Genomic DNA, 15,000 nt, shown 5'->3' with positions numbered 1-15,000 from the left:
GCGATTCGAGATTAAAATGGAAAGATAGATAGAAGGAGCGAGAGAGAGAGAGAGAGAGAGAGATAGAGAAAAAAAGAAATAAATAAATAAAAATAAAGATGAAACAAACATAGAAGGATAAAAAGAGATGAGATAGTAAATGGAAATTTTTACAATTATTAATATTTAATTTTTAATTTTTTTTTTTTTTTGTTTTTGTTTGTTTAATTTTCTCATTCTTCCTTATGCCTTTAAAATGATTCAACTCGAATACGCGAATATATTTTATACTTTCTCTAAAATATTTTAATTATAAATTAGATAAAATTAAGAACGCGCGAGACTATACATATATACAATGTCAAAACTTATTGAATTATATATATAGAGACATTGATTATAAATTAAAATTAAAATTAAATGATGTCATCAAAGCCACGCTTGTGAATCAATTGCGTTTTGTCTATAGTGTTTAAAAATGATGATCGAAATTGTGTCGGATGTCATTGTTATATTGAAAGGAGAGAAGAAAAAAAGAAAAAAAAATTATATGTACACCTTTCTTTCGACGAGCGTATTCAAAAATTGATAGAACGATTATATAATATAAGGCACGATTGTGAATAAATATTAAGACGTAAAACGATGGATAAAAGTCGAAAGGAAAAGAAAAAAAGAAAAAGAAAAGAAGAAAAAAGAGAAAAAGGAAGAAAACAAATGGACATAGACAAAGAAAGTATTATTTTTAAGCGGATTGAGAAAATGAGATCTCCATTTTTAAAATTCTTTGTTTCCTTTCGACGTATTCTACACGTTATATACGTTTTTTTTTTCCTTTTTTTTTTTCTTTTTTTTCTTTTTTTTTTTTATCGTACATAGTATTTTCATTCGTGGCTACGTTGTACGCCTAATAATTTAGCGGCATCGTCCGGTGATGCTTGTAAAACCTTATCGATGAAACTTTTATCGCGTATGCCCAAAAGATTAGAGATCAAATCGTTGTCGGTATTTTCGGATAATTCAGAATTGACATTATGTTGTGTATTGGTGGTCAATTTGCCGGTAAACGTAGTTAATTTTTCGAAGGTATTAAATCTCATAAAACCACCGGGAGCAGCATCGCCAGTTGCTACCGACGACATGATTCTATCTTGTATCCTAGAATTGTTGATATTTGTTGCCATTAATACCGGTGGTTGTTGTTGGGTACGCGGTGTTATCGTTGGTGGTTGAGTAGGTGAATTTTCTTCGTCGCCGCTTGTACCAACGTACATTGTAGAGTCGACCGATTCGTGTTTCTTACGGTGACGTAGCATACTGTGTTTCAATGTGAATCGTCGAAAGCAAATATCACAAGAGAATGGTCTTTCACCAGTGTGTGTTCTCATGTGACGACGGAGATCCTCGGCCGACCAAAATCTTCTTATGCAAAAGGCACAGACCACCTGTTGAAAATTAACAATAATAATTTCATTTAATCTCGTTATAATATTTATTATGAAATTTTTCTCTCCTTTATTTCGTAACAAGAAGATATTCTTGTTTGTTTTTATAATAGATATTATGTACACACACACACACACACAGAAATACAACACAGAGGGAACAATAGATATATCGTACTTACTTTTCTATTACTGTAATCTGGGAATCGGCCTTTTCTTTCTTCCCCATCGCTAAGATGTTGTTGTGGCGGCGGCGGCGGCGGCGGTGGTACCGGCTGATCTTCCAAACCGTCGATATCCATATCCATTGCACCCTTAGCAACTAACATTTCGTATGATTTCTTATGATTCGTTTTGATATGTTCCAAACAATCGTGACGATCGGCGAATCCGCAATCACATAGATGACATTTGAATGGTACGTCGTTAGGACCGGGCGAGGATCTAGGGGATGTTCTTCGTGATCTTGATAATTCATTGTTAGTCGGTGATATATTGGAATTTGGTTTTTGCGTTTCTACAGGTGATACCGCCTGTTGTTGTTCCGTATTTTCTGATATACTGGACGATTGGCTCTCGTAATCGCTAGGATCGTTTTGTTTTGTTGATTGTAAAGGACTATTTTGTGGTTCGCTCGAAGGCGATACAGATCTTGATTTAGTTTTGCGCGAATGTTTTGTCGAACGATGTTTCTTTAAATTCCCTAACGTCGAAAAGGTCGAACTTGGACATTGATTACATTTATATGGTCTCTCTGGTACATTTCTCATTGAGAACGTATTGTTCGTATTTATTGCCTGACTATCCGGCGAAGATGAATTTCTAACGCGTCGTATTTTGTTAGGATTTGTTTTGTGCTTTCTCAAAAGGTGCCGATCGCAATTTGATTTGGTGGTGAACAAAAGTGAACAATATATACATTGATAGGGCTTTTGGCCCGTGTGCGTAAGAATATGTCGTCTAAGGGATGAAGTCCATGGGAATGGCCGTTCGCAATATGGACATATAACTCTGTTAGGTGCCATTGAGTAAGCAGATTTCTTCTTCTTTTTTTTCTTTTTTTTCTTCTTCGCCGAGGCATTATTCGAATTACCGGAATTCACAGAGTCTGATTTGTCCTCGCTTCCAGAATTGTTAAAGTCGCTCGTAGATGCGACCAAACCTTCCTCGTCGCTCAGATATTGCGGTTGAAAGTGTTGATATTGTTGAGAGGCATTGTCCAATAATTCAGAAACGCTAGCGAGATCAGCGTTATTATCTTCCTGTTTATTTTGTACGGTATCCGTGCAGATGTCCATTTTGAAGGTGTGCCTTGAATTATTATCTCCGGATGTATCCTCCGTTTTAACTTCAAGGGTATCTTCGTTTCTAGATGTTCGGCCATTTTCATTAGTATCGTTATTTTCTTCGGTCTGTTCATTATGAAATACGTCGGATGAGTCTCTTTCTAAAATTTCCTCTTTAACTCCGACGTCTCTGTTAGACTCATTACCTTCCAATTGTCCTCTCAACAAACTCGTAGAACGTTCTCCTTGTTCTTGAGATTCTTGCATCTCTTTATCCGTAGGATCCTCATCTATGATCAATTCTTCGTCGGTATCGTTGTCGTCCATTTTGTTTGCCTTCAATTGTTGCGCCAAAATTGCATATTTAACTTGATCGGAAATCGAATGTCTACCAGATTCTATCGCCGACGATGATTCGGTTTTGGGTAGTATATTGGAGTAGGATTGCGATGCTTGTGAATTTGACTGTCCAGAATTTTTAATTAAGGTAGGATGGTTCGCAGGTGGTCTACCTCTCGTCGAATGACCACCTCGAGGTCGTTGACTCCAAAATTCAGGATGTTGCTGTTTTATATGTCGCTCCATGTTGCTACGTAAGGTGAATTTAGCCGAGCAATGTCCGCAAGAGAACGGTCTTTCTGTACGATATCTTCGTTGCTTTTGTTTTGGCATTAGAACTCCATTCTTTATGACCATTTTAACCGAATTCGACGAAGGTGAATTATCCGGCTTCTCGCGCGGTGATAAATTTTTATTGGTCATTTTGGAGGCCAACAATTTGGTATAATCATTTTGCTCGTTAACAGATTGAGACGAGCCATCGTTGGATTGAGGAAAACCGGCAAAACCTGTATTTCCATGAGACGAATCGACCAATGTACCACCACTGGTCAATTGTAAGCCACGGGCGAATTCCTTTTGAATTCTGTCCCTGATGTTAAGGTCTTGTCCAAATAGGTGCGGATTGAACATATAAGGGGATAAAATACCAGCATTTACACCTGCCGAAAGTGATCCTAAATTGCGATATATCAATTGGGCATTGGCATAGAAATTCTGTAAGGAAGTTGCTTGTGAAGTTCCTTGTGAAGTACCAGGTGAAGTTCCCGGCGAAGTTCCCTGGCTTGCTTGTAAAAGAGCCTGTGTTAGGAACAATTGGCTCGTTGAATCGTAAAATTCTCTTCGATCATTGCCGGTATAATGCTCGTTCGATCTAGAAGAGCCAGCACCGTTTTTCTCCTTGGCTTTTTTACTCAAATCTAGAACGTCCATGCTAAGGTCCAACGGTCCGTCCTGGTTCGAATTTACGGCGTTAGGTACGTTAGACATTTTCTTCAAGTTAATCGGACTAGCTTGAATTCTTTGGTGCATATCTGTTTCGGTATCATTGACTAGAGACACGCTTTCGTTAGATGACCTTGATTCAAGATCATCCTCAGCCCTTCCACTCTGATCTTGAGATGTAGTGGCCTCATCTATATTCCTTGGAATAAGCCCAGCCGATGGTATGCTCGATCTCGAATAAGTATCGCTTGTTTCGCAATGATTAACGATAATATTCCGAAGAGACGAGGCCAATCCTGGGCTAGATAGTTTTGCCTCGTCTATCACTCTAATATCACTTTTCGAGTCCATCGGCATCGACAGATAACGTTGCTGCTGCTGTTGTTGTTGCTGATGGGAATCTTCACGGTCATTCGGATATATCAAACTTTTTCTTGGCTCGTCCTTCGTCACTCTTGGCGAACTTCTACCGATATTCTCATTCGTCGAATCCTCATTTGGATGATATATCAGGACACTTTTAATGTCTTCCCTGGTTAATTTACCATGACGATTTCTAACGTGCCTCTCGCAGTTTGCTTTTGTGGTAAAAGCATAATTGCAAAGCGAACACTCATACGGCCGATCACCGTTGTGAGATCTAAGATGCCTTACGAGGGTGGCCTTGTCCGTACTCGTATAAGGACACATGTTGCATGGATAGGGTACTCCAGGCGCAACGCCCATATGAGCGCGATTATGTCCTTTCAAAGCTCTCAAATTGGGAAATATGGCTGTACACAATCGGCATGGGAATTCTCCTTTCAACTTCATCTTCCTGAATTCGGCAGCGAATAAATCCTGAGCTTCCTCTTCGTGATATTCCGATGACATTGTTCCTGATGAACCAGAAGAACCAACGCTCGAATTAAATTTCATATTATTCTCGGGTGTACTAGCATCCGAGCGGGGAAAGTTTTGTAAAATTGGGCCCGACGTAACGGACAAAATGCTTTCTATATCCGCTAAATCCTTTCCGTCTTTAGCCTCTGTCAAAGCAGCTTTATTGTGTAATTCGAGGCCCGCAAAAAAATCATCCCTCTGTGATTCCCCGACATCTATCGGTCTACATTGCAAACTTGACCTACACTTACCACATTCATTTTGGTGTTCTTTCATAGACTTGAAACAAGGAAATGCCCTTGAACACTTGGCGCATTGAAAGTTGGTACCTTCTCCGGATGCTGGCCGATGCATCGCTTGCTCGCACATCACCCTAGCAATAGTTGGGAATTTAGCCGAGGTAAAGTCAACAAAAGTTAAATCGTCGAATCCTACTACGGAATTACGTAAATTTCTCGTAGGGATACCAACGGGATAGTCAGAAAAATGAATCATATAACGGTGTAGATTCAATACCCGATGATTTTTAAAAGATAAATTACAGGGTTCGCACCTTGCCGTGAATTCTGGATGATTTTGTTCCAAATGCGTTTCCAAGAGACCGCTCGTAGCAAAATCTTGCCGATTACAAACTGGACAGTTGTATGAATTTTGTGCCTGTACAGGCGTACGTTTGATCTCAGTTCTGGAATTATTTAACAATATCTTGTGTTTACGTGGGCTTTCATCTTCTCTGGTAAAGGATGGTGACTTTCTTTTCGCCGTTAAATTCTTCGCCAATCTTTCTCTTATCATAAAATTTGGCGAAGTTTGTTTCGATATCTCGTTGTTGTTATGCTCTTCTATGTGCTGTCTTCTAGATGAGTTTTCCGAGTCGTTACTAGTACTTTCCGATTCGGTATAACTCTGTGGTGGTGATCTTTCACCGCGGTGGGCACTTTTAACATGTCTATTCATATTACCATTAGTTGTGAAAGCTATGTCACAATATTTACACTTGAAAGGTCGTTCGCGCGAATGTACGAGAACATGGCGGTCCAAGGAACTTGCCGAACTCAATACTTTTTGACATATAGCACAGCAGTAGTCTTCCTCGCCGCCGTATTCTGTGCTCCTTGGTGAATTATGTTCCCGTAGGTGATTTGTTAAATCGTGAGTTGTCAAAAGTATGGTCGGACAAGCTGGACAAGGATGCGCGCTTTCGGGTAAATCAACCTGTAATAAAAACGTTCAAACTTTGTATATATACCCGCATATATATATATATATATCTCTATTCTATAATATTTATTTAGATTTATAATTAAGAAATTTATTCAAAGGACGATATTGTAAAAGAGAAGAAATTGAAAATGAAGGACGATATTGTAAAAAGAAGAAAATTTTTTACAAAAGAAATTTTATCGATTATTCGAATGAAAAGTTTTCTTATATTTTGTCGGGATCGCGTTATTTGTTTATTGATTCTTTTTCTTCTTCTTCTTCTTCTTCTTATTATTATTATTATTTTTTTTTTCTTTTTGTTAAATTGTTAAAGTTATTCGTTGTGACGAAAGAAAAGAAAAAATACGAAAGAAAAAGAGAACAGAGAGAGAGAGAGAGAGAGAGAGAGAAAAAAGAAACAAATAAAATGAACATTTACACTTGACGACGGAGATGCTGCTGTATCCACCTGTGTCTCAGTCTGTTCTTGCTCCTGTTCTTGCTCTTGCTCCAACTCCTGTTCCTGTTCTTGTTCCTGTTCTTGTTCTTGTTCCTGTTCTTGTTCTTGTTCCTGTTCCTGTTCCTGTTCCGGTTCGTCCTTTATGGTCACTGCAAAACAAACGAGCAAAGAAAAAAATTATAAAATTTGAATAATCAATAATTAATATTTTCAACTCTTAACTAACAAATATGTATATCCATATATATTTAATTTAAATATAATTATATAATAAAATATAAATATTTAAACAAAGTAATTATTCTCCTAATTAATAAATAATTTAAGATATGTCATATTATATTACATAATCGAATATTATATAATAATTTAAATAAACTAAAAATAATTATTATCATAATAAATAAATAATTTAAGATATGTCATATATATATATATATATATATATATTAATAGTAACTCCTTCATGTTATAACATTTTATCTCCTACTTCCTTTTAAAGGCGTGATTCAAAATTGAATCGAACAACAGTCGACGAGGATGTGGCAATCCGAACCGCAGATCTTCACGCAGTGTTTTATTTGGTAAGATGAGGAATGAATTATTAAAACGAGACTTAAATACGTAATACGTAAACGATATTACGTATATTTTTATACTCGATCATTGCGGAATGAAAAAAACAGATGGCACAAGTTCCGTCTTTCCGCGTTTTTAAAGTTCCACATAAACAATAAAATATCTTCGATAATATCTCTCTAATGAAATTTTCATAAAATATTAATAATATTCTTCGAAATCGTTCGAATAGAATCGGATCGATCTCTGTAATTTCTCTTCCTCTGGGTGCAATAGCATTAAGGAAAAAAAAAAAAAAAAAAAAAAAAAAACAAAAGTAAATAAATAAATAAATAAAGAAAGAAAAAGAATAAGAAGAAAAAAAAATCGACTTGAACTCGTTAGGGGAGGGGGCCCGGGGCGGAGTGCTGGGTATGAACGGGGGGGGGGGGAGAGGGGCGAGGGAAAGTAAAAAAAAAATATATGTATATATTCGAGAAGAAGTTTCTTGCTTGTGCGACGTTGTTAAGAGACCGTGATAAAGATAATTCAATGAAACATTTTCGACGATAACGTTACTCGATCGGATTCGAGCTCCCGACCGATAAAAGGGAGAAATTAACGAAACGAAAAACAAAAAGGAAAAAAAAAAAAATAAAATAAAATGAAGAAAATGGAGAAAAAGAAAAGAAAAGAAAAAAAGAAAGAAAGGAAAAAAAGCACCGGATCTACCGTCGGTGCTTCTTTTCTTGCCGAGCTAAGGAGTCCGGAGTCTTAAAAAGTATGTCACCGACAGGACATCAATCCGACGCTTTCCGGAAGCTGATATATGTACGTAGGAAACCACAGCTGTAGCTCGAAAAGCAAGATCGAAAACATTTATCAGAATTCTCGCGCGACGTTCACAACCGCAACTTCGCGGTATTTTTCTTTTTATCTTTTTTTTTTCGCTCTCTCTCTCTCTCTCTCTCTCTCTTTTTTCTCTCTCCCATCTCTGGAAGAAGGATCTCTCTGCCTCGCAAAGATGTCTTATCGAAATTTTGACTCGTCGTATTTCCGTTCTTTCTTTTTTTTCTTTTAGAGTAACCATCTCTTCGATTCTATATCATTTTTTTTATTTTTTTTTTTTTTTTTTTTGGAGAGGGGGGACTATATAAGTTATCGATCTTTAATGATACAAATAGATCGACGATTAAACTTTATCAAGTAAAATAATGATCCATTGGCTTTAGGACTTTGTTTGTTTTTACTTTTATTTCGTTTCGTTTAATTTTAATTTTTATTCCGTTTCTTTACTCTGTAAACTCGAGAAAAGTTCGAATAGTAAATCTGTAAAAAAAAAAAAAAAAAAAAAGAACAAAAATAAAAAAAAGAAAAGAACAGGAGGACGAAAATAAAAAGATCGATTAACTGTGCGAATCGGCGAAAAAGGAAAGAGAAGAGAGAGAGAGAGAGAGAGAGGGAGAGAAAAGAAAAAAGAAAAAAGAAAAAAAAATCGATCAAATTTTATCGAATATACCTACCTACCTACCTACTTACTACCTGACGACGGTAAGTGTGTCAAGCCAAATGGATATTCGTAATATACGCGAAAGATAAAGTCGATAAATCTACGCGTCGATTTTTCGGCGAAAGCCATCATGCGATAACAAATCATCACGCGGAGGAAGCTGTCGATTAGGTTAACGACAAGTAAAAGTGATCGAGAAAGCGATTTTTGCGATTGAGAATCCCCAAGAACACGAGAATTCGAGAGATGTGATCAGAGTACGCGTTGGGGGAAAAACAGGAAAAAAAGAAAAAGAAAGGTGACAAAAAAAAAAAAAAATATAAAAAACAGCCGAAAAAATAAAACTGATATAAATCGAAAATCCCTCCCTTTTATTCATTCATTCCTTTATATATATATATATATTTTTTTTTTTTTTTTAAATAACTACGAGACTAATTATTATTATTTGCACTTGGACATCGTATTACCACGTGGTTCTATACTTGTACAGAACCACGTATTTATATATATATATGTATATGTGTGTGTGTGCGCCCGTGTGTGCGTGCACGCGTATTTTATGTGTGTATAACCGAAAGGAACCTGCTTCTTCATGGCGCCTAACACAGAAACCTGCTCACCATAATACCTGCGAGACTCGATGCGTCTGCTGCCGACAGGTGACTTCATTCACGCACGTAAATCACGCGCGATCGGAACGGAGAAACGAGTTTTGCTGCCTTTTAACGTTCGATTTAACCTGCGGTCTGCGCTCGTGCTTGAAATGCTCGATACCCGGTAGCTTTGGATCGGCCGATCTTTGACTATCGAATTGAAATTGGTGGGGAGGTTTAAATACCATTATCGAAAGAGTCACGTCTTTAATTCTAAATAGGCTATTTAAATAACTTTACAAACCGATAACTATTCGACAAATTTAATATATATCTATACATATATATATATATATATATATATATATATATATATATATATATATATAATAGTCATATATATCAGGAAGATATAAATTTATTTTATAGAGGAAATTTTGGTTTTTCCTCTTTTTTTTTGTTCTTTTTTTTTCTTTTATTTTATCTTTTATACCTCATACTATTCCATATCTATTAATGAAATTATTTGATATGAATGTTTTGTAATAATTCGTTGTTTATGATTTAAAAAAGAGATCTTTATTTAATATATCTAAAAAAAAAACATATATATATATATATATATCTTTTATGCATAATTTTTTTTGCAAAAATAAATAAATAAATAAATAAAAAAGAAAGACGAATATTTGATTCACGTCTCGGATTGAAAAAAAAATAAAAGAAGAAAAAAAGAAACAAAAACATTCTCGAACGGAAGCTTACGCAGATCGATGGAGTTCGCGCAATAATCCGAGAAATCGTGATCCAATGAGAAAACACGATCGATACCTAAGACTAGACTTCGGGTAGTAGACGATGGAAAAATAGAAATCGCATTTCGTGGTTCACGGAACGTCGTAACGATTGGTCTCCGGTCTCCTCGGGTGATCGTTAGAAATGGAAAGCATGCCGAGCGACGTGGATTTCGAAAGGTTTGCCTTTAGTGGAACACCGAATTTCTCTCCTCGTTACGATCAATTTTCTTTAGGAATTTTTCCTCGCTAAAATTTCTTTCCTTCGGAAATCGATTATCCCATATAAAAGTCTCGACATCTAACGAATTAATCAATCAATTGCCGATATAATACAAGATACGTCAAATAATTCAAATCATTTACATTTTTATTTAATCTACCTATGTATTAGTATATATATATATATATATATATATATATATATATCTATACATTATGTATAGAAAATGAGAAAGAAATAGATCAATTTTTCTAAAGGTTTTTATCTATGGACACACAACACACACACACACACACACTCACACAGGCACATGCAAATATACGTACCTTGACTATATACATAGATATCTTAATGAAGAAAAGAATTAAAGAAAAGGAACGTTTAAGTATATTTCTCTTTCTTTTTTACACCCCTATCTCCTACCCTTCCCCTCGCCGATCTCATCCTCGTAAGAAAAAGAAAAAAAATGCAACAAAATCAAAGGATCACGTTAAAATCGTAGAAACGATTTAACACTTATATTATCTACACGAACACGCTAATAATATATTCTTGAAACTTTCGACAAAACGAATCCATTTCTTTTAACAATCTTTATCGATCTTTCTTATCGAGGAGTCAAACAAACAAGCAAACAAACAAAATGAAATGAAACGAAACAAAGGTACATAAGAATGAAAGAAAATTAGATTTGTATTATTTTGCTATAATTAGAAATTGAAAAGATCGAATGGACGATAAAAGAAATAGATTAATATTAGATAGTATAAAATAAGACGAAAGCAAAACTAAAGCAAAATTACAAATAAAATAGAACAGAACAGAACAGAACAGAACAGAACAGAACAGAACAGAACAGAACAGAACAGAACAGAACAGAACAGAACAGAACAGAACAAAACAGAACAGAACAGAATAGAACAGAATAGAATAGAATAGCTGTAGAATGGAATAATATAGAATAGAATAAAATAAAATAAAATATAGTCGAATATATAGAATAGAAGCAGAATAGAAGAAATGAGAGAAAGAGAGAGAGACAGGCATAGAGAGAGAGAACGAGAGAGAGAGAGAGAGGCGAGACGCCACGCCTATATCTGCAATGCACCCTCGAAGACCTCGGGGCTAGGAGCCTTGAAGGAAAAAAGAAAAAAAAGAAAAAAAAGGGAGCAGTGTCAGAGTCCGTCCGGCGAGAGGGCGTACATGCGCACTTCCGTTAGCCTCCGTGCCTCCTACACGAATCGCAAGGATGCTGCGCCAAGTTGACTAAGTGGGGAGAGATCGGGGCGGCGTTCTCGACTCGTCTCCGATTGGTCGATTCTCATCTCTCTCTTTCTCTCTTTCTCTCTCTCTCTCTCTCTCTCTCTCTCTCAACTTTTATCTCCTTCTCCTCCCTTCCTTCATCCACCCTCTCACTCTCTTTCACTCTCTCTCTCTCTCTCTTTCTCTCTCTCTACCTCTATATCTGTCTCTGTCTCACTCACTCACACGCTAGTTCGCTCTCGTTTTATCTCTTTCTATCTCCCCCTCCTCGCGATATCCGCCAGTGACGTGCGCACACACAGATACACACATACACACACACATACCTAAACAAGTATGTAAGTGTATATATATATATATGTGTGTGTATATATATATATAAGTGTATGTATAGCTTTTCTCTTTCTCGGGACACAGCCTCTCTCTCTCTCTCTCTCTTTTTCTATCTCTCTTTCTCTCTTTTGATGAGCAAGAGAAAAAGAGAGCGTGATTCTCCCTCCTCTATGTGTACCTTCTATCTCCCCTCTTTCTCTATCTTTCTCTCTTTCTCTCTATCTCTTTCTCTCTCTCTCTCTTTCTCTTTTTCTCTCTTTCTCTCGAAGCTCTCGGATACACCCACGCAGACGGGCGAGAGAAGCAAAGATGGCGGTCGGTTAGTGTGTTTCGAGAGTCGTAGCCCTGACAACCTTGGACGCAACCCACTCGTAACAGCCACCCTCTTCTCGAAGTCGGCCTATGGGTGACCGCCGCTCTGACACACGCGCTTCGCGATCTGCTCTCTCTCTCTCTCTCTCTCTCTCTCTCTCTCTCTCTTTCTCTCTCTCTTTTGCTCGTTTGCTCGTTTGCTCGTTCGTTTTGCTCCCTCCTTCTTTCTCTTTCTCTCTTTAGCGGAATAATGGAGCCTCGGATGTGAAAGACAAAGATAGAAAGACAGGGAGATAGTGATAGAGATAGAGATAGAGATAGAAATAGAGATAGAAATAGAGATAGAGATAGAGAATAGGGGAGAAAAATTATACATGACGTGGATCGATTTGATTAAGGTATTTTCTTTTGTTCTCCGTCTCTTTCTTTCTTTCTCTCTTTTTTCTTTTTTTTTTTTTTTTCTTAATTATAAATCGTACCAATGAGTTGGACGAGAAAGTATAATTGAAAATTTAAATTAAACAATTTATTTAGAATCGATCACCTCGTAAATGGTTCAACGTCTATACCTACAGCTCTCTCTTTCTCTCTCTCTCTCTCTCTCTCTCTCTCTCTCTCTCTCTCTCTCTCTCTCTCTTTCTTTGTCTTCGTACAAAAAGCATTATCGATTTGAGATTAGTAAACTCGATAGAAAGATTAGATGAAAGTTTTTACGAAGCATGTTAAGAGAAACGATTTTATCGCTGATGAAAGATATTTTTTTTTTTTATGTTATTTTCTTTCAATTTTCTTTTTTCTTTTTCTTTTTGATTTTGTTTTCTTTCGCCAAAAGATTTTGAGAATTGAAAAAGAATTTATCAGATCTTTATCGCGGTTAAAATTAATTACGAATTAAGAGTGACAGAAAGATAGAGATTGAGATAGAAAGAGAGAGAGAGAAAGAGAGAGAGTGAGAGAGAGAGAGAAAGAGAGAGAGAGAAAGTGAGAAAGAAAAAAAGCGAGAGAAAGAAATGAAAGAAACCAGAAACGTCTTTATCTTTTCTATCGAAGCCACGTCACGAACTCCTGCGTGACGAGGCTCCACGATCGTAAAGCCAAGATCTTTTCGCGAGTAATTATTCTTATCGTATAGAATCGCGAGGGAGAAGACAAGATTCGGAAGGAATAAGATTGAATAAAATGAAATAAAATAAAAAGAAAAAAAAAACAACATCTAAATCCTTTTCTACTATGATTTAATAAAATTAACTCATAGATAGCGAAAGAGTTAATAATAAAATTTCTTATTTCTATTCTATTTCTTTCATTCGTAATTCGAGAGATTAGAAAACATTTTTCTTTTTAAATGAATTTATAACAGAAACGATGGTAGAGAGAAAAAGAGAAAGAGAAAGAGAGAGAGAGAGAGAGAGAGAGAGAGAGAGAGAGAGAGAGACGGAGTAAAAATATTTATTAGCTTTTTAATGCTATGCAAAAAGAGAACAAAGAGAAATTGGGATTAAGCTTTACAGTAGGTACTATCTACATACATTATTATGGGTGGTAGAGGGTCGAACGAAGGATGTCGGGCAAAGTAGATATCCCTCTCTCGTATACGTGGCCCAACCGAGTGTTTCCGCATGTACCTCATTCCCGTTGTCATACCTACCTCATACCTGTCGCTAACGTGTATAGATCGTCGCCGCGCGAGCTTACTACTACTAGTACTATCATTAGTACTACTACTACTACTACTGTTACTGTTACTGTTACTGTTACTGTTACTACTACTACTACTACTACTACTACTACTACTACTACTACTACTATTACTCCTACTCCTACTACTACTACTATGACTATTACTATTACTATTAGTACTATCCATATATAAATTTTATATCAAATAAGAATTGTAACCTATCTAAAAGCTAAATTATAAAATCGTTTTTTATTCCTTTTCAAGTTAAGGGTGATAGTCAACCGTAACCCTACATAATATGACGATTCAAAGTTTTTTTGGATACGTTCTTTGATAATTAATTAAAATTAAAGACAGAGAGAGAGAGAGAGAGAGAGAGAGAGAGAGAGAGAGAGGAAAAGAGAGAATTTTTTCGATTAAATCAATCGATAATTCAACTAAGGGAGTAAAAAGGAGTCAGAGAGAGATAGAGAGAGATGATAATAAAAATGCCGTTTTCTTGATCTTTTCTAGGAAAAAGAAAAAGAAGAAAAGAAAAAAAGTAACAACTACAACAAAAAAAAAAAAATAAAAAATTCTGCCTTGTCCGTGAGAATTCTGTTATCGATTAAATTCTCACGCGTTGCGACTCTCTAAAGAGAGAACAATGTATACTTCCGATTTAAAAGAGAAAGAAAGAGAGAAAGAGGGTGAAGAAATGAAAAGAAAGGAAAGGAAAGGATAAAGAAAAAGAGAAATAATCAACGCGAGCACATATACGTGCACGCACGCACACATACGCACACACACAGAAAAGAAGCCGAAAGACAAAAAAAAAATAAAAAAAAAAAAAAGAAGAAATGAAGGAAAGAAAAGAAATTTTTCGAAATGTTCAAAATCAATCGTACGAAACGATTAATGTTTTTCTTCTGATCGACGAAGAGAAAACATTTTATCAAAGAGGATTCGTAATCGTCGCCGAGGTTAACTCGCGGCAATACCTTGCGTCGTTAAGTCGTCCGATCAGATAGCTTCATAACTTATCGAGCCTACACGCATTCCTCTATGCGATGGATCAATTTCTCAGAGTAGATACGATTACCTTGCAAATCAAATTGAACGCACACGAGCTTCTATTTCTTTCTTTTTTTTTTCTTTTTTCTTTTTTCTTTTTTCTTTTTTCTTTTCTTTTCCTATTTAATTATCCTTTCG

The 15,000-nt window shown here is 36.0% G+C and overlaps 1 protein-coding gene across 6 annotated transcripts in view; it reads right to left on the bottom strand.

Annotated features, from left to right (window-relative positions):
* Nucleotides 1-178: 178 nt before the first annotated feature.
* The window catches only part of LOC124422266 (ras-responsive element-binding protein 1-like), an 18,754-nt gene continuing 3,932 nt past the window's right edge, over nucleotides 179-15,000 (bottom strand). For 2 of the 6 annotated variants that reach the window (XM_046958494.1, XM_046958495.1), the window contains exons 3-5: nucleotides 6,519-6,688; nucleotides 1,607-6,091; nucleotides 179-1,424 (exon numbers count right to left, since the gene is read on the bottom strand). In XM_046958494.1, the coding sequence (XP_046814450.1) occupies nucleotides 864-1,424; nucleotides 1,607-6,091; nucleotides 6,519-6,688 (5,216 nt within the window). In that variant the 3' untranslated portion in view covers nucleotides 179-863. The remainder of the gene's footprint in view (nucleotides 1,425-1,606; nucleotides 6,092-6,518; nucleotides 6,689-15,000) is intronic. The other 4 variants (XM_046958499.1, XM_046958498.1, XM_046958497.1 and 1 more) reach the window with 4 other exon arrangements.

The sequence above is a fragment of the Vespa crabro genome, chromosome 2, assembly GCF_910589235.1.
Source record: "Vespa crabro chromosome 2, iyVesCrab1.2, whole genome shotgun sequence".
In the NCBI taxonomy this organism is placed as follows: domain Eukaryota; kingdom Metazoa; phylum Arthropoda; class Insecta; order Hymenoptera; family Vespidae; genus Vespa; species Vespa crabro.
The sequence above is the reverse complement of the archived record's forward strand: the minus strand, read 5'-3'. Positions and strand labels throughout refer to the sequence as shown.